This window comes from Aphelocoma coerulescens (genome assembly GCF_041296385.1).
Source record: "Aphelocoma coerulescens isolate FSJ_1873_10779 chromosome W unlocalized genomic scaffold, UR_Acoe_1.0 ChrW_unloc_scaf_3, whole genome shotgun sequence".
Taxonomy (NCBI): domain Eukaryota; kingdom Metazoa; phylum Chordata; class Aves; order Passeriformes; family Corvidae; genus Aphelocoma; species Aphelocoma coerulescens.
Genome location: NW_027184082.1, coordinates 45,103 through 70,801, shown reverse-complemented (window position 1 = coordinate 70,801; position 25,699 = coordinate 45,103). Strand labels below are relative to the sequence as shown.

Here is a 25,699-nt window from a genome sequence, read left to right as displayed (position 1 = left end):
TTACCTTTGTAGAGTTAAAAATTGACAGCTAAGCTAAAGCTAAACAAATCCTAATTTCACAGAATGCACATAGAGCCCCAATATTAGCATTTAACAGAGGTGTTAATTCCAAACCAACAACTGTTAATTAGACATACACAGAGAGAAAAACTTCAGAAATTACTCTTTCAATGTACTTCCCAACCTTCCTGGTTGTTGAAAGTACTGGTGAAAGATCTTACTCCCAGCTTTTTTTTCATAAGGAAGATCTGTTCTTCCTCACTGCCTTGATTTGCTTCAATTTACTTGTTGGGATTTTTTTAGGAGCTACAGCTTTCAGCTAACTCTGTTTCAGTCTGAACCAGCTTCTCTTTAAAAAAACTGGCAATGCATTTTAGGCCATGAGAGAAAATGGATTATCTCTTTCTACAGCTTTTCTTCTGTTGTAGTGATTCAATCAACCCTAAGGAAAAAGCACTGCATTGAACTTTTGGGTTCTGAGCATATCCAGGGCCTATGCAGAAAGGCTTCAAAGAACTCAGGAAGATACTGTGGAGCTGCAGGAAAATCTCAGGGAATATCTATGTGTATCTCCTCAAAGTCCAACAATTAGTAGGATGGAGATTCCTGAAACAGTTGACTACCAATTTTCTTTCATAATCACTCACAAATCTGAACTCAACAAGCTTTTTTTGAAAGTTTGTATGCAATCTTACAACATATTTTATAGCAGTGAGTTTCATAATTTAATGTAAAGCTTTATGTGAGGTAGTTTCCTTTAAATCTCTTCTGGTATTTTACTTGGATGAGATTTGATTTTGGTATGAAAAAGAATTAATATTGCATCTTCTTTAGAGCACTTGTTTATAGACTATCCTATCTCTTTCTCAGTGCTTTGGTTTTGGGAGGCGGGTGATATGTGTTGGTATTTTTCTTCTTTTTAAACACAAGAGGCTACTGAGTGTTTAACATTTTTTCTTCTTATCAATGTCAGGACAGAAGCAGTCATCCAGGGTCAATGAAGTATCTGAGCAGTATTAATAATAACGTGAAAGGATAGCAGAATACAAAGCATTTAAACAGAAATGAAGAAAAAACCCTAAAGAGACAACGCTATAAATCAAAGCCAAAAAATGTAGCTATTTGAATTTTTAATTAAAAACACTGTAAGATAAATGTATAGATTAGTCAGACTCTAGAGCTCATGGGTGAATAAGAGAGGTTAAACCACAACAGGAGGGTAGTTATACAAGTAGTATGAAGCAAAAAGAAGTCAATATTCATGTACAACACCACACACTGCAGTCTATACCCATGCCTAATCACTCAAAACTAGACAAGATGAACGATTTTTTGGCTTACTATTTCATTAGTCTAAAAAGGGCAATTATATTGGAACTTGTATTAGATTGGTTGCCCTTTCCTTTCCCATGTGTCCTTACATCATCTTTACAAGTCATCACATCAAATCACATAAACACCATTCTAAAAACCATCACACGAAAACATTCAGTGATTGTATACAACACTTCATTTTTCCATCAACTGAAAAATCGCTAAAGTTCCTACCTCAATAAAAAACTGCAATCCGATTAATAAAAGACAAAGTTTATTTTCCAAGGTTTTAGTCACTACAGATATGCAAGAGTAGAATTTTTGTACTCAATACAATACAATCACAATGGCTACAGAAAAGACTAAGATTACAAAAAATGCCAGCATTGAGTCAGAAGGTAACTCTCAACTGACATAACTTAGAAGCTGTAGAGAGCAACAGAACAGAGACCCATTAAAAACCTTGATAAAGAAGGTCTGAAAAAGTGAAGACAGATACTGTAAGGCAATATAGCATAACACAGTATGGGCAATTTTGGAAGCATGCAGTGAAAGGTGCAGACTCACCATCTGCTGCACTTTGCACAGAAAGATGTGTCAGCTTTCCTAAGTGTTTATCTTGAAGCCAATCAATTTGTTTGCAAAGGCTCCAAGAAACAAGGCATAACACATTCTTGAGAGGATACCTCTCTGTTAGTTCCAGATGTTTGCAAGACCATGTACAGGAGGAGTGGTGTTATTCTGAATTTTGCCTCTACAGAATACAAGAAAATACTAAAGGAAATTGAGAAGACTTCAAGCAATCTAAAAAATCTAAACCATAAAAGCAATGCAGAAAGTATGATTTTTAAAAAGGACTGTTAAACATCTTTGTCTATTACATGAATTGGCATCTTAGAAAAGCATCTTTAAGATCTTTAAGCATCTTTAAAAAATCTTCCACAATGCAAATCTTGCTATAAAACTGAAGCACAAGAACTGATGGCTAAGAAAGCTTACTATGAAACCTAAGTATGTCCCAGCCCCGAAGTAAGAGTACTGGTGGTGTTTTGTGTACAAGTGCACGTGTACGTCACACTACTCGTGAAAAGCTTCAAGGCGCAATCTCTTTGGATCTTCTGGGTGCCTCAGGACCATTCCATATCGCAGCAGCAGCTCAATATAAGGTGGCCAAAATGACTCATCGATTGTTACATAAGGGTCATGTGGTGTGGTCATTAATTTGTTTATCAGAATCTGGAAGACCAAAAGGATAAGATTTAGGAAATTAACAAAACAGCTAGATTTTTTATCTCCTTTAACCAAATTTATACAAATTATTGTAATGTAGGCAATATAAGAAATAAAGGACTACAGAAGAAATATTAAGAGCTGTTCAAAGTAGAAGTAAAGAAAAGGACTTCCAACTAACTTCATAATATCTTTTTTAATGTAAAAAAATTAGAACCAGAATCCTCCTTTTATCCAGAATAAATATCGACTAAATTCCTTATCTCAATACAGAATTAGTTAACGGAGTTAAAAACAAAATCAATTTTGTAATTCTTTTTCAGTTCATGGAGACCGTGTTCATGGCCTCATGATATTGCTCATGGGGAATACTGCACACATTACAGATTAAATAATCTTACCCATTCCATGGTGCTCTTTCTATTCATCCTAGATGTTTCATCTTTCTACTCAGAGCTTTTAAATGTTATACTTTCCCAATTTCAGTAAGTACAAGATATTGTCTGCTAAAGACAAACTCAAAATCCTTTTACTACCAGATTTTTCTTTTTTTAACTCACTGCTACTAAAAAAAAGACCCAAATAAACAACTGTTCTTCTTTTTCAGAAAATTCTGAAGAATTGTTCTAGTTAATATCTTTTGTACTTCCAATTATGAGAATTTACTCCAAATGCATTATTTTAGACAAATTTTTACTTGTCTTTTCTGACACCTGATATTCCAAAATAGCCTTTATGGCTGCAACTCTTATGTGTATCTAAGAAAACATTTTCAAATTTAACAGGGACTTGAAGCGAGAAGCACACTACTCAACAAAGAAAAACCTTCCAGATTACAAGGGTAAGGGACATTGACACTTTAGGTCAGGATAGTTAAAATTTGAAATTAGTCTGAATTTTTCAAATAGTGTGTTCTTCCAAATGGAAGTCAGACATTACTTGAATATGTTCACATTTTCAGGAGATTAACAATATCAGCAATTTTAAAGCATTAGAAGAACTTTAAAATTCTTGTTCCATGAGGGCTGTGGCTATTCTAAATTCTGATCTATTTTCAAGCTCTGCCTGATTTGGCATTAATGGGTATGCTGAGATATGTGAAGCATGTAAAATGATTTTGATCATGTAAACTCAAAGCCTGGGCTTTAAATTAAAGTACAACGATATGATAGTGATCAGATAAGAGCATCTTAGTACCAGAAAGTTTTTATCCGTCAAGTTTTGCCTCAATAAAAGAATTTTTTCCCCAGGGCCATCTTACATATAGATGTTTAGAACTGTCTAAGGAGGAGGAACAGGAGAATTCACTTCAAACGCTACATTTAAGACAAGAAGGAAAATTATGCTTTGCAATTCAAATTTATAAATTGCACTGTAAAATAAAAATTCATACGAAGCAATGCTTGTATACCTATAAAATCAATTAGGAATGCATGAATTGGATTAATTGATTTCTTCATATGAGTTAATAATCCAGTAAATACACAAGACTATTGGTCTTTCTGAGGCTACACATTAATTGGTCCTTCTGTAACTGTTAATGTATATTTCAGAAATATTTTTCTTGAAACAGTACAAAATAGAGCATGAAACGGGCCAATTTTTTTTGTTAAACATAGTATTTGTCTCTCCTAACATGAGCCACTAAGGCGCATAAAACTTCTTTGAACTAAACATTATAAAATCAAGAAATAAGAGACAACCATTCTCCAGCCTAAACTGAACATTATTGCCACACCTCCTGTAAAAATTGGGGGTTTAATTTGATAGGAATTAAAATAGGAAACTTGATTTAGATTCATAGAATGGTTTGGGTTGGAACGTACCTTAAAGATCATCTGGTTCCAACCCCCTGCCATGTGCAGGGACACCTTCCACTAGGTCAGGTTGCTCAAAGGTTGCTCAAAGCCCCGTCCAACCTGGCTTTGAACACTGCCAGGGATGGGGCATCCACAGCTTCTCTGGGCAACCTGTTTCTGTGCCTCAGCACCCTCACAGCAAAGAATTTCTTCTCAACAGCTTATCTAAATCTCTCTTAATTTAAAACTATTCCCCCATGTAAAAAGTTGCTCTTTTTATAGGCCCCCTTTCAGTACTAGAAGGCTGCAATGAGGTGTCTCCCTGCAGTCTTCTTGAAGACACAACATTCGTAATCATCCTAGATTAACTATATTAATGCCCTATACTGTTAATTTATCTTTAAAATAAACACTCTATTATTATTATTACTATCATCATCATCATTATTACATCTGAGTATTTAAAAATTCCTCAAATCTCTACATAGTAAAAACATCTTACCTCTAAAATTTCGTGTATTGTTATCAGTTCCACAGCTGGCTCTGTAGAAGAGTTCTGGAAAGATAACCAACCCCTCCCAGTCAAATTAACAAAACCCCAAACCAGTCAGGAAAAATGTTAATTGATGAAGTAAAATAATCACACAATTATTTGATTGCATAGTACTCAATAGATGAAAACTTTTACTTAGATTTAGTCCTGACAGAAATACAAGGTAGCACTTAAATCTACGAGTTCAAAATCCTATGCTTCAAATGTAACATTTTTTGAATTATTGAGATTAATCTAAAGTGATCATAATGTTTCTATCTGTTTTAATTTAAATAAAACCAAGTAGATCACATTTATAATGTAGTACAGAAGGTTCTGTGAACAAGATTTGTTGGGGAAAAAATATTTTACATAAGCTTTAAATAAATGTTTAGAATACAAATTTGACACAACTCAAGACTTCATTTCATAGTGCTTTAATATTTTTTCATGACTTGACAATGAATACTTATTTGCTTTGCATTCAGCTAAAAAAATTATCAAGGTTAAGAAATAGAACAGTTAAAGACTTTGGGTGGAAAAAAAAGGCAATGATAAAATATCACTAGAAAATTACTTGTTTTCCTTTGTAGCAAGCAAATCAAGCCATTTGTCTATAAAGTGATAGAGATTCCTTTGGCAGCAATCTGGATCTGCTTGTACTGTTGCACGGTAAACCTGATTCTTTAATTTTTTGGTTTTATTCTTTTTTCCCATGCACTTCAATTTCAACAAAATAAACGAGATAATATACCACTGGCTTTCTCAGCATTGCTGTTGGATATGTCAATTTAGGTCCTAAGATATTAACAGGTGTGCAGCACCTTATACAAACTCCACTTCTGGAACAGAAGAAGAATACAAGCAAAAAAGAAGAATATGTAAAAGGAAAGTCCTGAATCCTTTTTTCCAGTCAGTTTGTAATATTCTCACCTGCAGAGAGTCAGAAGTTTCAGCTTCTATGGAGAGCCTGCTCCACGGAAACTCTGCAAATCCTGGAGCTACGGCCCAATAACATCTATCTATGTGCCTTTATCTTCATACTCGGCTGAGGAAATAGAATCTACACTATCTGCAAAAAGTTCCTTAGAGCAAACATGAAGGTACTTCACAGCCTCTACTGATGTGTTTCCCTGGTCAAAATTACTACTAATACCATAAGTACCTCTGATCAATTAATGCTTATTAAGTCACTTTAAGCAGGATGCTCAGCATTTCATTATTTAGCCTGGAAGACATCTTCTTCACCCTTCCAATCAGACAATTTGCATAAACAATATTCCTCAACCTCTGATTCTTCATATTATTATCTTGAAAAAAAGAGTATTTTTTAATCCTAGATTTAAAATGCAAGATAATTGTCACTACAGTCACTACCTATACTAAAGGTGTTGGGCCATGGCAATGGAAGCCAACCTGAGCTGCTGTGACCCAGTCTTCACTCCCACTCCCAATCTGACATGCATGTGCCAGGTGAAAGGAGGGCGGAACCACACCAGTGAGGCTTGGAGCAGTTCAGACTATGCTGCAGCCATGTCCTACAGACATCAACCCTGCACATTTGCCCTCACACAGAACCACTGTGAACACAAGATGCCTCCACAAAGTGAAGCAAAATTATTGATGTGCAGAGTTCGGTGCTGTCAGACTGTTGAACCAGTCTCACTGCTGATAAAAGAAGTGAATAAGGGGTTCTCCTGAATCAACATAGCAGCAAATTTAATTGCCAGTGATTACAATGTGTATTTCTGACACTCAGTAAAACAATGTAGGCAAAAATGGCTGGCTGTCCTGCCTTCTCAATTATTCACTTAGATGCAGATTAGGGGGGGATCTGTAGTTAAGCCAAGTGATCCAAGTGAGTCAAAAGATATAGAAAAGCTATGAATTCACAAAGCATGAAAAGAAAGAAAAAAACTTGTCAGAAAACAAACTGTGTTTAAGAGTTCAGGAAATGCATAAATAAAATTTAGACTAAGGGAAGATAAAACCTTGTGTTGAAATAAATCAGTCATTTTTTTGTTTAAGTGATTGGTGACAGCCAACATGGCTTCATTAAAGACCAATTGCACCCAACAAATTTAGTGGCCTTCTCCAACAGAGTTACAGTGTTTGTGGAAAAGGGAAACTGATATCGTCTACTTGGACTTGTGCAAAGCATTTGACACTGTCCCACATGAGATCCTTGTTTCTAAACTGGAGAGACTGAGAGCAAAATGTCATATTTGCTAACAGCAGGAAACAAACGCATGGGTATGCAGAAAAAACTAAGATTCAACAAAATAAGATGTTTAAATACTTTGAAAATGGACATCATGTCTTGACATCTCCATTCGATATTTTTATGTGCAAAACCAAGATTTTTTTTTTTTTAAAGCTCAGGATTCATTAGCTGCAAATTACAGACAGAAAAAGACAAGAGTGTAATTAGTTGCTTTGGTGATGGGTATGAGCTAGTAGTTTTGTTTATAATATTGTTTCTTAGCAGGTTGCAAAAAAGATGAATCCAAGTGAAAACACATAGAAAATGGGTATTACTACGATACGTTAGGGAATTGAAAAATACTATCTTACAGGAGAACATAAAGGCATTGCTAGTTCAATTAGCAAAACAAAGAAAGAGAGGGTATGAGCTTGCTGCCTATAAATATATCAGGGGCAATAAACGCAAGAAAGAAACAGAGCTATTCTAAGGAAAATTCTGGTGTAAGAATACCAGTGGATCTGTGTTAGACATGGATAAATTTAGACTGGAAGCTATGAGACAGTTTCTAACCATAGTACTGAAGTACTAGAAGAAAAAAACACAGTAGAAACAGTAGTAGAAAAAATTATTTGTTCTAAAATGAAGCTCAACGATAAAGAAATTATATTATGTAGTTATCTGAAATAACAGGGAACTGGATTAAAGAAATCGTTTCTACTTCTGTAATGTTAAGTGTGCCTGAAATCAAAATCAAGCTCTGCCTTTTTTCATAGCTTTTTTGTATCTATCAAATAGTAATGGTAATAGTTTTATTTTTACTGCACACTTTGAATTTATTATGCAAAATACTCCCTGGCTGCCTATTTTCCCTGAAGTTTTAAGATAATTTTTGACCCAGTTTTCCTGAACAAAATCTGATGGTTAACATTCCAAACTATGCTATAAACACTTTTCCTTATTGTTCCAAAAACATTTTTAGACAATTAAAATTTGCTTTGCCAAGGAAAATAGGAATCTACTTGCCCAGTCAAGTAAAAAAGAAAATGAGTCAATTTGGACTGAACCCCACACCATTTCCAAAATTGGCATAGCTTGCAGTTCAGTAAGAAATACAATACATTGCTATGCATCTCATTGGGTAAAGGATATATGCATTAAGAAAAGAAAATATCCAGCTGGAAACAGCCTTAAACAATATAAAACAACCTAAAAAATAGAAATGAAACCTAGAGGATCAACTGTAAGAACTATGCTTATTTCAAAATACAACTGCAGATTCAATGGTAGTGACTTTAAACAGATATTGCATCTAAATAAATATAAATTGAACATTTCAAATTTAATAGGTAAAGAAAAGCCTTACCTTGTTTTTAGTATTTTCACCTTTCTCTGGAGGGGGAAAATGTTCATCCAGGAATTCACCCAAAGCACTCAAAAGTTCTTTCTTATAGGTCTTTAATTTAATTATTTTATTTTTCAGTTCATCAAATCCTCTCATTTTCAAACTAATAGTAAAAACATAGCAATAGAACATGGGATCAAATGAAGTAATTAAAAAGTCCTTTATAAGTAAAAAAATCCCCACTTATTCTCTATTATTATAAATTCAACATTTTTGATCACAGGATACAGCAGCATTACTTCCATGTTTCAAATATAGATTACTGAGCAATTATTTGATCTATTAAACAAAACAAGGAATACATTTTAAGAGTTTTGTTGCTCATTTGCTCTTCTCGATATTTAAATTCTTCAATTTATAACTCGAAAATGTAGAAATACCTTTCTGTGGAAGGTTGTTCAACTTGGGTTTTTATCTCTTCTTCAGCTTTACTATAAGTATCTAGTATCTGTTCCTGTTCCTCACACCACTGCTGTTCTCTTTGAAACATGAAAAGTAGGAAATGGCACAAAAGATAAATAGTTTCCCTGGGCAGTCAAAAAAAAAATTAAAAAAAGCTTACAGCATTCCTAAATCCAAATTATTGTATTACCTTTCCAGATCTTCTTGCAGCTTTTTATTCTTTAACTGAACTGTTGACAGCACCATTTCAAGATCACTTTTTATTTTCTGCAACTATAAAAAAATAGAAATTAAACTACTTTTTGCAGGTAGCCCAGTATCTGCTCTATGTAAGGCTACATCTGTAAATCTGATAAAGAGGGACAAAATCATCTGCAATTTCTTAATAAACATTAAAATCCAGTTTAAAATGCAGGAGCTATTCAAAATGTCACTGTAACCAGTTGCTCATTAGTGTCGAAGCTTACAGAGCTTGAAGCAGATTGTGGAGCACACACATGAACTGCTCAGCTGATGAACAACTGACGAGAAAACGTCTACAGCACCGGGGGTCTATTGTCTAAATGACTGCAGCTGCTGGCAAGAAGGAATCCTTACTAACTGTACCAACATAAAATGTGTAGAAAATGAAGATGCTGCAAAGGAAGACTAACTGCATCCATGAATTAAATGACCCTCAGTGCTAAGGACATATCTGGGACAGGAAATATGTACAAATAAAACTACTGTAGTCATAAGCTATAGGCATTGCTGAATCTAGGGAACAGTGGACTCTCAGTGGGCTGGGTCTTTCATTACAGAATCACAGAATGGGTAAGGCTGTGTTGAGGAACACATTCAGAGCAGGTAGCTCAGGGTGCAGCTGCAGTGGGAGCTGCAGGTTGAGCTCTGGCTTGAGCTCTGGCAAGAACCCCTGGAAAGAGGCCATGAACTGCCAACTCTTTGCAGAACAAGGGGCCCGGGGACCTGTGGCCCTGCCAGGTGAGGGGACATTGAGACATGGTTGATGACACCTGGACTTTTCCATGTTTACACTGTGAGGGTATAAAAGCCTTTTGGCTTTGAGGGTATAAAATTCCTTTGTTCTGGGTCCCTCCTCAGAGGCACCCAGCTCAAGCTGTCATTTTGTTATTATGCCACAATTAAATTATTTTAAGGATCGGGATGTGTGAGCCTAAGGGAAGAAGGAGACCTGGAGTTGAGCTGGTAAGGAAACCTGATCCGACTGTGTGAGCGTGGGGTGTGTATCTGCAAATGGGCCTAGTGACTGACACAGTGGCTCCTGGATTGTTGGACAGGGAAGTTTCCTTAACCATTGTGTGGGACCACAGTGGGTCATCTGGTCCAACCTCCCTACTCAAGCAGGGTCATCCAAGAGCACGTGGCACAGGTTGCATCCAGACAGTTCTTGAGGAACTCCAGTGAGGGAGACTCCACAACCTCTCTGGGCAACCTGTTCCAGTGCAGAGTGAAGAAGCTCTTCCTGATGTTCTTGTGCATCCCATTGCCTCTTGTCCTATTGCTTGGCATCACCAAGAAGAGCTTGGCTCCATCCTCTTCAGATACTTGTTTCAGTTGATGAGGCCCCTGTTAGAGCACTATGTTCTTCTACATAATAAAGTTTCTAACAGTTTCTGCTTTTTCTATTATAAGCCTATGACTTGGATGTATTTTTTCTGCTTCCATACAAAATAGGAGCACTTGAGAATTTAGCTCAAAGAAATAAAAATTCTGAAAATATGCTACAGAAGCAAATATGCTCCATATATACATCTGAAAAAAACCTGGAATCCTCAAACATCAGACCAACATGCCATATCTATACAGGCAAATCAAAGTGTGTAATCTAACAACTTTTTGATAGTGACTCTTAACAAACAGCAGTTGAGTTTGCTGTTGTGAGTGATACTAGAAAGCATTAGACATAGGAATATTCTCAAGTCACATAGCATTCCTGTGTCCCATCAATATAGTGTAATGTTACCTACAAGACATTCTTGATTTGCTCTTTCTTCCAATGGAGGAATTCAACAAACTACTTGCAAGTTATTGCCACAGAACTCAATGTCTAAGATAACTGACTTTTCCCTGTAACACATAATATTACATAATTTTTTATTAAGTATGAAATGCAATATGTTATAACTTCTTGTTAAAAAAAAATACACACGAATATCTTAAAGGCAGGTGTCAAAGGATAGGGTCAGGCTCTTTTCAGTGGTGCCAAGTGATAGGACAAGGGGCAACAGGCACAAACTAAAATACAGGAAGTTCCATCTGAAAATTAGGAAAAACTGTTTTGTTGGAGGGTGACTGAGCACTGTAACAAGCTGCCCAGAGAGGCTGTGGAGTCTCCTTCTTAGAAGATATTCAAAAGCCACCTCAACACAATCCTGTGAGGCACTCAGGGACAGGGTTTAGTGGTGGATTTGGATGGTTGGACTTGAGGATCTTAAAGGTCTTTTCCAACCTATGATTCTGTCTCCAGAGGTCCGTTCCAACTCCAGACATTCTGTGACAGAGTCCACTTAGCAATTAAAATTCAGCCATGGATCATCTTGAAACACTCAATTCTGAGTGGATCTTCTTGCCCAAGCACTTGTGCAATGTTAAATGAAGGTAATCTTGAAAAGTAGTGTGTAGGCTTCAGCCCTGGAAATGGGCCCTGTTGCATGATGTTAAAGATGACAGCTAAATCTTTGCAAGGCATGGTCATCACTCTCCTTGGCACAAGACTTCTGTCTCCTGGTGGCACCCAGCACAATGGGACTCCAATCCTGAGTGAGGCCTTGGAGCATTAATGTAGCAGGGATGTTGATTATCACACCATTTTCGTTGCATGCAGATGAGTTTGTTGAGCTACTGCGATTAGATGGCGTATCCAGAGGCAAAATACTGTCTATTGTGCATTACCCACTGACTTGTGCAGTAAGTCAATTTAAACCTCATTCATCACAACTAGGTAATTTTACTAGTTATACTACAGGGAAAAAAAAAGCATTAGAACAACAAAAATGGTTGAAGGAAAATACACAGTATTTTAGCAGTAGTCCACCCTAGGAACGGTCATAGGAAAATGCACTAATTGTATATACTGATTTTCTTTTTTCCCCCCAAAAATTTTATTATCTCTTACAAACAAAAATACTTACCTCTTCTTTTCCTAATTCTAACAGTACATCCGGATGGGTAGAAATTACTGAAAAATAAAATGAATTGGTTATTTTTTGCACTGGATGATAAAGGTCTATTGATACTGAAAAGCAGCTTGGCTAGAGAGAAATCTCTGTACCTTCTAAAAAACATTTTGGCTGTCAGCAGCAGTTTAACCACATGCTGTGGTATCCTGCTGGGCTAACCTACTAACACTATTCAGCAAGTTAAATTACACTGGAAAAAGTGCAGTGTTAATGCTTGTGTGTCATTTTTTTATACTGAACTAGCTCCAAGTACATTGGTGTAGGTACATAATGAATGAACACCACATTTCTATATACTTCAAGACAACTGAGCCTGATTTTTTCAGCAGAAGGCATTCAAACAACATTACCAATGTGGGCAATCAAATTCTTCCAGTCTTCCAATTCCTTGTTAAACAGCCTCCCAAATGCTTGATCAGGACTACAGAACTTAGTTTTAATAACTTCAGAAGCATGTCACCATTCTTACTGTTCACAAGAACAGCTATATATAGGGAGATTAAAGGTCCAGCAAGGCCAATACCCTAACTCCAACCCTGAGCAACAGCAATATCTAAGGGAAAGCAAAGCACAATTCAAGAACATAGAAATGTTTCCCCAGAATGCTTCTACAAAATGCAGTGATTTATGACTCATGCATTTTCAGAATAAAAATGGAATTCTTGTATTTTACAGCATTCAACAGACTCCAGTCAATTCTCAGATCCATGTCAACTTGCAGCTTCTGCATAAACATGACTTCTTTAAAACTATTTCAATACACTAACAGGAGATATATGAAAGCTATTCTAACAGATTTCAATCTTTATAAGACAGATTTTTTTGTGCAAGTTTGGGCTTGAAATCGCTAATCTTACAAATAATTATTTAAATAAAAGAATGCCTTTAACAAAAAGAAAACCCTTAACCCTCTCATGACAGCATTAAACATCTCCTAACTACATACAGTTGATTTAATAAATTCAGAAAAGTACTTTCTTTGGTAATGTTATATTACTTGCCTCAACAAATTTTAAGAAGCTTTAGATTAGTAGTTTTAAAAGCACTGTTTGTTCTCAGATGAAAATCAGAAAAACTACTGACTTAAAAATGCACTATATTAAATGCTTCAATAAAATTCCTTTTACTTAGAGAATTACTGTTCCTACATCTTGACACAAAACTTGAGTACTGTGCTCCCAAATTAAGCTTAAGAGCTGTGGGAGATAGTGGTCTGTGCTTTATTAGAGTAAGATTTGTTTATTTACATGAATATCCTACCTACATGTGATAAAATTCATTGGTGCACTTTTATTCACATTCATTGGCATATTTGAAAAAACCCATACAATTCTTCCCCCTGCCCCTTCCTGCTGACATGATCTTTATAAGCCCTCCCTTACCAATTATTATCAATTTCTACAATTGCCTTATAACACTTCTTTATTTCTAGATACCTAATCCTGAGCTCATACTTCCCATTCAATGTTCACATTGCGTGAGTATCGGAATAGAAGGCCCTGTCTTCCTGGAAAAGAAATCACTAACCATAAGTTAGTGAAGGAACAATGCAGATCTAAAACCTTGGGACAACACACTTATGCCAGCTGCTGCTGTAAATTCATGGGTTGCTCATGGGTTGCTCAATCCACTATCAGTTAAATCTTTTTCAGTTGTTTTCACAATCACTACACTTGCAAAAGTCAAACATCAGACAGAATTGCCCAGTGATACACAGTACAATTACGAAGCAAAATACTACCAGATGCTAGGAATGTAAAAGCAACTACTATGCACATGTTTACACAGAAACTCATACTAAAATAAAACAAAAAGTTATTTGGCAGAATACTGCTATTTTGCAAAGAAAAACAGCAATTATGCAGAGACGACAACTGCTTTAAATGGTTTAAAATATGGTTGCTTTCACTTCCTTATTTTGCAAAGGCAAAAGTTAAATTCTATTTTTATAAGCCAAGTGCCTTTAAAAAAGTTTTAATTCAGCTGATTTAGCAGATCTAGAGCTACTTAAATAATACCAGAAAGCGGGAATGAAAAAGAGACTAAAGTAAAAGCTTCACAAAAATAAAATTTGCATCGTGAATTCAAGTCTGTTTGCCAATATTGTGCTCAAAAAAAATGCAGAATTGCCAAGTTATAACCTCTGAAAATAAGGTTTACGATTGAAATGCTGACAGGCCCTCATTTACAGGAAATGAACTGGCCACTACTAAAAGCAGAAACCAAAGCAACAAGACAGCCTGACATTCATGCTCCATTAGTAAATTGTATGAAATCAGTATTTCTGCTATTTCTAGTTAGATAAAATCAGACAATGTTTTCAATTAAATAATTCCTCCTTCAAAAGAAATAGTAGGTAGAAAGAAGCCAAGACGGAGAAATAAGCAAAGTGGACTCCTTGTTTTCATACAAGCACCATAACTATATTCAAATTCTTAGCAGCAACTTTTTTTTCTTCCACTGGAAAGGGAGCCAAAAAAGGCAAAAATTTGGCTGTGAAGTATTAATTATAAATAGATAATTTCTCTATTACAAAAATAAGATTCGAATAAGAAATATTATCATCTGAGAATAAGTAAAAATGGTTGAACAAAGCGAGTCATCAAGCCAAAAAAAATAGGCCAAGGATATTTCTAAGCCAATAGCTTGAAGTTAAATATACATATTTTAGTAAGGAAATATAACGGCCAGGTATTTTACCCAGATAAAAACTAGGTGCTTTCAATTAATTTGCTTTAAACCAGCAGCTTATTCATGAACAGCGGCCAGGAACCAGTATGTCCCAAAGTCATTCAATGACATGCCTTTGGTCTACATACCTCAGCAACATTGGAGGTTGACAGTTCTTGGAGTGAGGCTTACAACACTGAACTATGAATTTATTCTAATAGAGCAAAAATACCTATTTATAAGAAAGAAAAATATTTTTTTCCCAGCGTCTCTTATTCGATGGTGATATGCAGCAAGTATATAGAATTTGAAAGAATTTGGAGAACTGCCTCTAATCTGAAAAGGTATTTCCATTTGGCTAAATGACAAAACATTGGAAATCACCATGTGCTGTCTAGAACACATTCCTCTAATTTTGCAAATACTATAAAACCAAGCCTCTATTGGCATAAAAATACTCAAATGAGTCGATATATTAATTTAAAGATTGGCTAGAAGTTTTACTGGATTGACAGGTGCTAACAGGTCCTTGACAGGAGACATAACTGGGAGTACTACCAGAATATTAATGATAGTGTAGTGGGAACTGTTTTAGGAATCTCCATATGGGACATCTGAAAACAAAGATTACTTTACTCACACTTAGATCCTGAACACTTTTATTGCCAGTGTCTGGCCACATCAGCCTTGCAAGAGTGTGAAATCAGCCAGCACTTATGCTTATGTACAAAGAGAATTTTGAAGAACTGAGGAATTCATACCTTTTGACTGATAATGCCTAACAAATATAAGAACTACCACTAGTCTCAGTGGTTTGTGCTTCTCAGGATCAGTAAGCATTCTGGATTCCTGTTGATTAAAAATTCTAGTGTCTCTTACCACTTTATCTTGACCTGAAATCTCCAATCCCTGTGTTCCGGTTTGGCCAAATTTAGAAATATATCCTCTGAGAGAAGGCACAACCACCCCTCCCCCACCAGGTTCGGGAAAAAATAAATTTTCCTCGAAGGAAAGTGAAGAAGATAAAACTATTTATTTACCAAACACACGGGAAAGGAAAATAATGTTAAATGGTAAAATCTTTCGCTGTAGAGGAAAAAACCTGGGAAAGTGTTAAGAGTCCTCCCTTTGGTCTCCTCGGAGCTGGGGCTTGGCCCGGGGCCAGGCCCTCTGTGCCCGATGGAAAGTCCTCCCGATGTGCTCTGATGTTACAGCAATCAAGCAGTCCAGTAGAAAAGGGAGCAAATCCGAAATTCCAGAGAAGGAAAAGTTCAACTCTCAGTCTCTCTCTCCGGAGAACAAGAAACTGGAAAAAAACTGGCCAAAAGCTGACTGGAAAGCCGCAAGCCGGGTGCTCCCTTGCTCCCCTGCCGCAGCTGGGAAAAAAAAACCTGCTATCTTTATGTGACCTTGAACAAGCTGCAAACTGCTTTGAGAAAGTTTTGCTCAGTTTTTTTCCTTCCCCCTCTCAGGCTTAGTCCAGAGGCATAGAAAGGCACAAAAATTAATTTCTGGGCATAGGCAGCGATATGGGATACACATCATAAGGTCACCCCAAGACACCCTGTTAATTCAAAATAGGTATTTTACTACAGTGTAATGGGCTTTGCACTAAAAGTCTAACTTTCAACTAGCACATCATAAAACAACATACCTTTGTAAAATATTGATTTAAAAAAATCAGAGGATGCATGGTTAAAAATACATCTAGGCCAATTATTGTTAGCTTATTAGAAATACTTGCAAAGATGAAAAATGTATCAGTTTCTTAAAAGATAAAATGAAGACAATATTATTTGCCAAAGTAGTTCTGTTCTAAAAAGGAAATACAAATGAAAGATGGAGAAAAAACAATCAGACAGAAAAGAATATGGTGGGTAACAATACAATGAACTTTTCTTATTTGGTTAGGAGATCTGCTAATAGTTGTTTTTCCATTCAGCTGACTGATGAATGGTGGTATTAATCATGCATTTATTTGTACATAATCATACAACTAAGTTACAGTGGAATTCACTTTTAATTTCAAGTCAACTTAGAACTAAAGTGACAAAATTAATGAAGAAATAAACCATACATGCTGCTTTTTTTTTAGTTATTTCAATTTTTAAGTAGTTATAAAATGAACGTACAATCAGCAGACATTCAGTATACCCATGGCCTAGATGAAAGAAACTCTGCAGAAGTTTATATAAGCACCCTTTACAGGGAAACAGTTACTTACTTTCAGGATTTTGCACTTGCCACTGACGATGTTCTACTGTTAAAGCTTTCCATCGCAGCATTAACAAGGAAAGCTGTGTAACGAGAAGAAACATCGCTTGAAGTGTGTTGAGTTGCATTGGCATAAAATGAGGTAGAACAGGACAGAAATTATTAAGTTGATACAGTAGAAAGCAAAAGAGCATCTATTACAGCAGAACACTAATTCCTTAAAATACTTTACAGTCATTCGCAGGGATCAAGAAATGTTTCTATTATTTTTTCAAAGGGGAAAATGAGAAGGAGTCAGAGTTGGCAGAGTTGTGAAGGTCCTTCAGAGGAAGGTTCATATAAGTAAAGAAATGCTTTCTAATGTCATCTCTGAACCTCCCCTCGCATATTTTTGAACCATTCCCACACATAATATCACTGGGTATCAGAGAGAAGATATCCCTGAGGAAGCAGCAGAGGAAGCAGGTAACCCCTCAGCTCCTTCTCTACAAAGTAGAGACGCCCAAAGTCCTCAGCAGTTCCTCACAGGACATGGCCTTCCAGCCCTCTCAACAGCTTTGTTGCCCTCCTCTGGATGCACTCAAGGACCTTCACAACCTTCTTAAAATTGTGGGGTGCAGAACTGCCCTGAGCACTCCAGGTGAGGCTGCACAGCACTGAATACAGTGGGATAATCCCTCTTTTGTCACTGGCAGTGCCATGCTCAAGCTCCCGGGATGCTGTTTGCCCTCTGAGCTGCCAGGGCACACTGAGGGCTCACACTGAGCTGCTGTCAACCAGCACCCTCAGATCCCTTCCTGCAGGGCTGCCCAACAGCCACTCCTTTCCTGCTTTATCCTTGTGCCCAGCATTGCTCTCAAGTCCTAGATGCAGAATCCATCATTTATTGTTATTAAATGTCATGCCATTGATGACTGCCCAATGTTCTAAGCCAGCTAGATCCCTCTGCAAGGCTTCTTGTCCCTCAAGAGCGTCAACAGCACTGGTACAGTTTGGAGTCATCAGCCAGCTTGCCCATGGTGGATTCCAGTCCTTCATCCAAATCACTGATGAACACATGGAACAGAACTGGCCCTAGAACTGCACCCTGAGGAACACTGCTGGTGGCTGGTCACCAGCCAGATGCAGCCCCAGTCACTGCACCCCTCTGAGCTCTGCCCTTCAGCCAGGTCTTCACCCAGCACACCATGAACCTGCTCATCCCACAGATGGGCAGATGTCCAGAAGGATGCTGTGAGAGGCAGCATAACAATGACATTTAACAAGAAGAAATTATATATGCACTGGTTAGGAAATAGTCCAAATAGGTATTGAAGTTACACCCCCTCTCCTCCCATTTTGCTGCCTTTGTTAGTCATTTATTAGTTGCATTTTTCAAAGTTAGTAAGAGAAAATCTGTCCTTATCTCGATCCATGTGGCTTCAGTTATATTTCCTCTCCCCTGTCCAGATGAGGAGGGGAGTGGTGAAGAGCTAAGGTGGGCACCTGGTGGGCAGATAGGATCAAACCCACCACAGATGCACCTGCAGGAACTGGCAGGTGAAGTAGCAAAGCCACTATCCATCATATTTGAAAAGTCATGGCAGTCTGGTGAAGATCCCACTGACTGGAAAAGGAGACATACAACCGTATTATTAAAAAGAGATAAAGAAAGATCCAGGAACTACAGAGTGGTCATTCTCACATCTGTGCCGAGCAAGACCATGGAGCAGATCCTCCTCAAATTATGCTAAGGCAAGTGGAAAATTAAGAGGCAATTGGTGTTAAGCAACAGGACTTGAAGGGAAAATCACGCCTGACAAATTTGGTGGCCTCCTTGTAGTGGTTTGGTCCAAAATACTCATTACTGTTTATCTTCTGTGAGATAAGAATTAGGAGAAATGCAAAGCAGGCACCAAACTTGAAAGGATATAAAGAAGTTTATTAACAGACCTAAAAGAAGAAAAAAAAATTTATACCACCTTCAGAACACTTCTCCTCCTCCCCCCACCTTCCTCCCTTCTCCCACTGACAATGTAAAGACAACCCTTAAGATGTTCAGTCTGTTACCACTTCCATAATAACCTTGTTCAGTCCATTTAGAAAGAGAAGTCTCTTCTTGCTCGTGCTATGAAAACATTATCACAACGAGACAGCCGCCCACTTCCAAATATTGTTCAGTCCATTTAGGAAGAGGAGTCTCTCTGCTCACATGTGAGTTCCTTCCCCTGACTTGCAGCTTTTCCCACAACTGCTTTTGAGGGTCCACTCTTGAAGTTTTTTGGGGTACAATTTTAAGGTTGAGCCATTCAGAAACAAAACCAGAGGCCCTTCTCCTTCCCTGGGAGCAAAGGGTCTTCCTCATCTTCATCGTTAGGACTATCTCTGGGAGCATCTCTAGGGACTGAGGTTTCTCCTTTCCCATTTGGAGCAAAAGTCCTCATCTGGTCCATCTCTAGGGACTGAGGTTTTCTCCTTTCCCGTTTGGAGCAAAAGTCCTCATCGTTTCCATCTCTCCCTGTCCAAACTTCTCATGAAATTACAGCTGCGTCAGCATCTGCCTATCTCAGCGCAGGTGCTTTTGCTCACGAGTTGAACACTCCACCCCCCAGATCTTCATGAAATTACAACGGGATACTCTGATATATCATAGCTTCACAACAGAATTTCAGCTTTAAGCATCTCCTCTCTCTCTTCCCTCAGGTTTTCAGCTCTTCACAGCAATAAAAGGGTTACTCTCACCTCGGCCTTGCAGCTTTGCAGCTGGAATGTTGAATTTTTCTTATCGCAGTGGAGGGGGGGGGGAGCCGAGCCGCTCCGGCTGCCCACGGCAAGGCAGTGGGGGGGTTCCACAGATGGAACAGGTCCATCGACTCCAGGATGGCCGTGGCAAGGCCTGGCCTGGCCCGAGCAGGGCCTGAGCCGGGCCCACTGGCCCCCACACGGGCCCCGCAGCCACCTGTCCCAGCGCCGGAAATGAGAGAGAGAGCTTGGGAGGGGAGTTTGTCTATTCTTAAGTGTGTATCACAGAGGCGGTCACAACTTTAAGTGGCTTAAAGAATTGTCCATATTCAAACTGGCCACCTGATAGGTTCTATCAGGTCCCAGAGGAAGCTGTAAGCACCCCTCAGCAAGGACATCCCTTCCGGGACTATGCTTGCTAACCTATGACACTCCTATAACAGGATTACAGCATTGGTGGATAAGGGAAGAGCTACTGATGTCATCTATTTGGGAGTTGTGCAAAGCATTTGACACTGTCTGGAACAACATCCTTGTCACTAAACTGGAGAGACACAAATTTTATGGACAGACCACTCAGTGGGTAAGGAATTGGCTGGATGGTCACACTCAGAGGTGCAGTCAACAGTTCAGCATCCAGGCGGAGATCAGTGATGAGATGCCGTTCCCTAGGCCTTGTTTCTGAGACAGGCACTGTGTAACGTCTGTCAGTGACATGGACAGAAGGATCAAGGGCACCCTCAGCAAGTTCACTGACAGCACCAGGCTGTGTGGGGCAGTGACACGCTGCAGGGAAGGGATGGCATCCAGAGGGACCTGGACAGGCTTGAGAGATGGGCTAGTATGAAACTCATGAAGTTCAACAAGACCAAGCACAAGGTTCTGTACCTGGGTCAGGGCAATCCCCAGCATCAATACAGGCTGACTGAGAGCAGCCCTGACAAGAAAGACTTCAGGATCCTGGTGGATGAGAAGTTGGACACATGCACTTGCAGCCCAGAAAGCCAATCATAATCTCTGCATCAAAAGCAGCATGGCCAGCAGGTCAAGGGTGGGGATTCTGCCCCTCTACTCTAGTGAGACCCCCACCTGGAATGCTGCATCCAGTTCTGGGGTCCCCAACATAAGAAGGATGTGAACTTCCTCAAGTAAGTCTGAAGGAGAACCACAAAGATGACTGCAGGGCTGGAACACCTCTCCTATAAAGACAGGTGAGGAGAATTGAGGTTGTTCAGCCTGGAGAAGGCTCCAGGGAGACCTTATAGCACCTTCCAGTACCTGAATGGGGCCTAAAAGAAAGGAGAGGGACTGTTTACAAGCACATGTAGTGATAGGACAAGGGAAAATGGCCTTAAACTGACAGAGGGCAGGTTTAGATTAGATAGTAGGAAGAAACTCTTTTATTGTGTAAGCACAGAGACACTGGAACAGATTGCCCAGAGAAGCTGCAGATGCCCCATCCCTAGAAGGGTTCAAAGCCAGGTTGGATGGGGCTTTGAGCAACCTGATCCAGAGGAAGGTGTCTCTACCTATGCCAGAGGGGTTAGAACTAGATGATCTTTAAGGTCCTTTCTAACCCAAGCCATTCTGTGATTCTATGGTCTTAACAGAAAATTAAATATTTTAAAAAAAAACACTGTCTTACCTTGGCATCTGATTGCAGCAGTGTGTCTTTTCCTAGAAGCATTAGCTTTCTCTGACACTTGGTAGAAAACAAATAAAACACAAAGAAAGTTTGTTTACTCTTCTCTTTTGTAAGAAAAAGCACAATTCTTAGAAATTTAAACAGAACTTTTTAAATATAGGAATAAAATAACTTTAACTTAGATCCTACCACATCCCTTATACCCTAACCCAGAAGGGCAAATTAAGAAATATTTTGAAATCATAGCACAGTAAAGTAGAACTTAATTAACCAAGAAGTAGAAAAGTAGCAGCTAAAGAAAAATGCATCATTTGAGTAAAAAGGCAAGTTACGAGGGAGAAGTTCATATGGGGAAAGGCATTGAACAGATGAAGAAAGAACATGAGAAATTGGGAAGAGTCATGGACAAGGCTGAACAGGGAAGCTACTGAGAAGTTAACACACTTTCTGCTACTCTTCTGGATCTCCAAGAAGAGCAATCACATTATAGTACACATTTTTAGTTTTAAGTAATTTAGGGCAGTATACTGTACAATTCAGAAGTAGTCTTATTTTTGGGAGTACACTACATCAGCTCCCATGACTGCAATGGGATATATATACAGTCTGAAATTCAGGCCACCACAAATATCCAAAGCATAAACAGGAGATACTTGCTAAACTCTCTTTTTTTTTCCGTCACCAATTTAACCTGCCCTATGACAAGGCAGGATGTATTCTACTAAACAGCAGAACTACTAAGCAGTACTTTGGAAACCTTGCTGTTAACGTTTGGATACCAGAACACTATATAGGATTTCTCCCACAAAAACTGCTCATGATGACATACAATCATTGGAACATTACATGTAACCATATAACCTAAGAGCTAATTAAAAGACTATTAGTTTAAACCTTTTGCTGAAACATCAGTGCATCCAGCATGGAAAATCAAAGTAATGAAAATCCTACTGTTTTTATCAACTTCCAAAAATAACACATCACTTCCTGTATTATTGTGGGCATGGTGGGAATGAGATACAAGATAACAAATATTTTCAATTAAATTCAAAATAGTAAACATTCAAATTTACCTTCTAATTTGAAAATTTGAAAGAAAGTTCAGGTCCTCTGAAACAGTGCCAAACAAAAGTTCAGAAACTTAGACATAGAATTGCCCGCCACTTGTTACATGCAAACTTACCCAAATACTCAACAAGAAATAAAGTCATGTTAGTCTTTTTGAATCAAATTCTGTAAAATTACTGCACTGAGTTGTCTGTACTTTGTTCTACTTTAAGTTTGGAAGTACTTTTACTTCAGTTTCTGATATTTTAATACTGTGAACCTACAACTCAGAACTCAAGTAAATAGCATGCAAGTACCATACAAAATTGAGTGAAGTGATTAAGACCCTGAAATTATAATTTAGAACATGACTTTTCATCAGACTCAGCAGAATCTTAAAGGAATAACAGTATTCCCTCAGAACTGATAGAAGCTTATCTTTTCTGGGAATCCTGTAAATAAAAATAACCAGCCCTAAAGTGTTATTGTTAGCATACTGGACCATGTATCGGGAGAAATATTAACCATGACAACGTAACTGTCAGTTTGCATAAGCCTATGCAAACATCATTGTCCTCCTCTGCCTCTCTCTCTTCCCTATTCTCTCTCTCCTTTAAGAGCCAAAGTACATGTGAACTGGAATCCCATCTTTTGTGAGACTAAAGAGAGAAGGGTCTCAGTATGCTGGTACTACCACAACAGAAGTAAATAGTTTAATTTTCCAAAATTTTAACATATGCTCCAATGCTACTAACTCATAACATCAGCACATTGACACTACAAGGCGTTCTTCACCCCTGCCAGCACTTCTACCTTTGACCTTTCTGAACATTTTTTTTCTTTTTTTTTGTTGTTTTGTTTATCTTTTGATTGTTTGGGGTTTTTTTTTGGTTGGTTTGTTTTTTATTGGTGGGGTTTTTTGGGGGGGGAGGGGGGGTGTGTTTGTTTGTTGGTTTGGTTTTATTGAAATGGTTTATTTGGAGGGATTGGGGCAAGCATCTGGTGAATAAAATAATTCTGAAAAAGGTTTATAATAAATCTGGTCTATCAATTATATTTACATACCTCTTCCATCTGCTTCCAAATACTCTCACATTCCTCCAGGAGTTCTTCCTTGGCATCTACAGGACCACCTGCGTCAGCGATTTCTGATAAGCATTCAGCCTATTAACAAGCAAATCGAACAGTTACCATGTAGATCTACAATAACTGATATCGGTTACCAAATCATATCTGCCACTTCAGATCAACTACGTAACAGAACAAACTCCCTTAATCCAAAGCTTTTAGCTAACTCCCCTGTAGTTCTAGAAAGCACCCAGTCATTAAGTAAAATCAGCTAACTATATAACTAAGTAAAATAAGAAGACACTAATAATTTACTTTTAAAACGAATGACAAGTGCTAAATTTTCATAACTGCTTTGATTATCTGCAATGGCTTTTTTTTATTTTCCAACAACTTTAATATAGAAACAATAAGAGAATCTCACATCTACAAAGACACACTCTACCTCTATATATCTGCAAACTTTTTAAGCAGTTACTTCTGCTCTGTCAATAAATGTACTAATCTATTTCTCCTTCATTTGAATTCAGAATATTTATAATTAACAAATTAAGCATCCTCAAAGTTACTAGAAAAACAAACAAAAGAACCTGAAAGATATACAGACAACAAAGGAAAGAGGGCATCTGGACAGCCAAAAGAAAAATCAACCCAAGTTAAATTAAAAACTTTGAGAAACTGTTGGGTCAGAAAGAAACACATACAAATTCAGAAATTTAATCCTAGTTATCTCAATTAAGAGATACCTGAATGACATCAGCAATTAAAAGGGGAAAAATAAGAAGGGACAACAACAAACAGGCTAGATGTACCAGATGCAGGAAGCCTTTAAAAATACCTTAGTGGATCACTAAGCCCACCAAACAGATTGAGATTAAATAGAAACATTAAAAATAGATAAAGATCTAAAGAAGAATTACACCTCTCCACCTTCTTAATGATGCACAAATTACTAACTCAATCTTTTGTTCTTTTTCAGAACAAAAACACAGCATCAGAGAAAATTATGTCAAAAACCCAATTTAAAAGGAGTAAAATATTCAACTAGTACTTCCAAAGTTCAAGTACCTCATAGTAAAGTGGATGAGGAAAGAAAACCAGAATATCTCAATGAATGCTGGAATTACACTAGAGAACTCAGAGGTAGCCAATACTTCTACTAAGTCTTCCTGGAAAACTTGTTGCATCCATAATTAAAAACGGAACACTACAAAATGTAGGTTACCATAATCTTTTAAGAACTAATGAGCATAGTTTTTGCAAAGGAAAATCATTATCTTCTAAAGAGTCTGGGAATGTCTCCATAATATAAAACAGAAGCAGTTCACATAATTTATTAAGACTTCTGAAATGCCTCCAGCAAACACCGCCCAGAAGAAACTAAGAAAGAAACAAAGCATTCTTAGTTTTTCCTCAGACAAAAAAAAAACTGTTAAAAGGAGGTAAACAAAGAGGGTCTGGGGGGATAGTGGGGAGGCAGAAGAAAAAAAGGAGTGGGAGAAAAAGAACCCCAGGCTATGGCAATTTGAAAGGGGTCTTGGAGTGGGATAAAAAACTATTCCCCCTGTGTGCTGTGTGCCCTACAATAATACAGTTCATCACCATGAAAGCATTGTATGAAATAAAACTCTGAAGAGAAAGCCAGAAAAAACTCCATCACCAATTGCGGGAAGACGAGAGGGGAGAGGAAACTGACAGCGGGTCTGTGAAAGAGACACGAAGGCACCGTGGGAAGCAAAACATAGGCAGGGTACAAATAACATCGCGAAAGCGGTGAGACAGAGAGCTCCCGCGCCCCCTACACGAACCCCTGCAACACAACAGCGGCGGGAGGACGTGAGGCAGGACATCCCCGCTCACAGGCGAGGGATGAACATCGCCCCTTCCCAGCCGGGAAGCCAGCACCCTCCCTACAAAGGAGCTCCGCGGCCCCAGCGGTCGAGAGCCTCCCCCCCCCCCCAGCCCCAGGGTATCAAAACGCCAGGATCCCCCCGAGCGCCGGGACCCACCCGGGATGCGCCGGGACCCACCCGGGATGCGCCGGGACCCACCCGGGATACTCCCGCCCCCCATTCCCGCCCGTTACTACCATGGCCGCTTCCCGCCGTTTGCTCCCAGCGCCTAAGTTACTCGCAGAGCGCCCGGCGCGGCGCGGCGCACAGCTGTGACGTCAGCATCACGGCGTCCGCCGAGCCCGAGCGCAAGCGAAAGCAGCAGGAGGCGGTGGCGGGCGGTGGGGATTCGGCGGC

General features: G+C 38.4%; 1 protein-coding gene across 2 annotated transcripts; it reads right to left on the bottom strand.

Moving 5' to 3' along the window:
* Positions 1-1,571: 1,571 nt before the first annotated feature.
* On the bottom strand, positions 1,572-25,699 carry LOC138102877 (centromere protein K-like). 2 transcript variants are annotated; one of them, XM_069000643.1, is made up of 10 exons: positions 25,540-25,692; positions 23,448-23,546; positions 21,336-21,392; positions 16,980-17,052; positions 12,038-12,084; positions 9,076-9,158; positions 8,864-8,962; positions 8,445-8,586; positions 4,846-4,899; positions 1,572-2,550 (listed from the first exon to the last, which is right to left on the bottom strand). In XM_069000643.1, exons 1-10 carry the CDS (start codon positions 25,540-25,542, stop codon positions 2,392-2,394), a joined length of 816 nt encoding a protein of 271 aa, XP_068856744.1. In that variant the 5' UTR covers positions 25,543-25,692; the 3' UTR covers positions 1,572-2,391. The 2 variants fall into 2 exon arrangements, with proteins under 2 accessions (XP_068856744.1, XP_068856745.1); XM_069000644.1 differs by lacking the exon at positions 8,864-8,962 and having other exon boundaries at positions 25,540-25,699.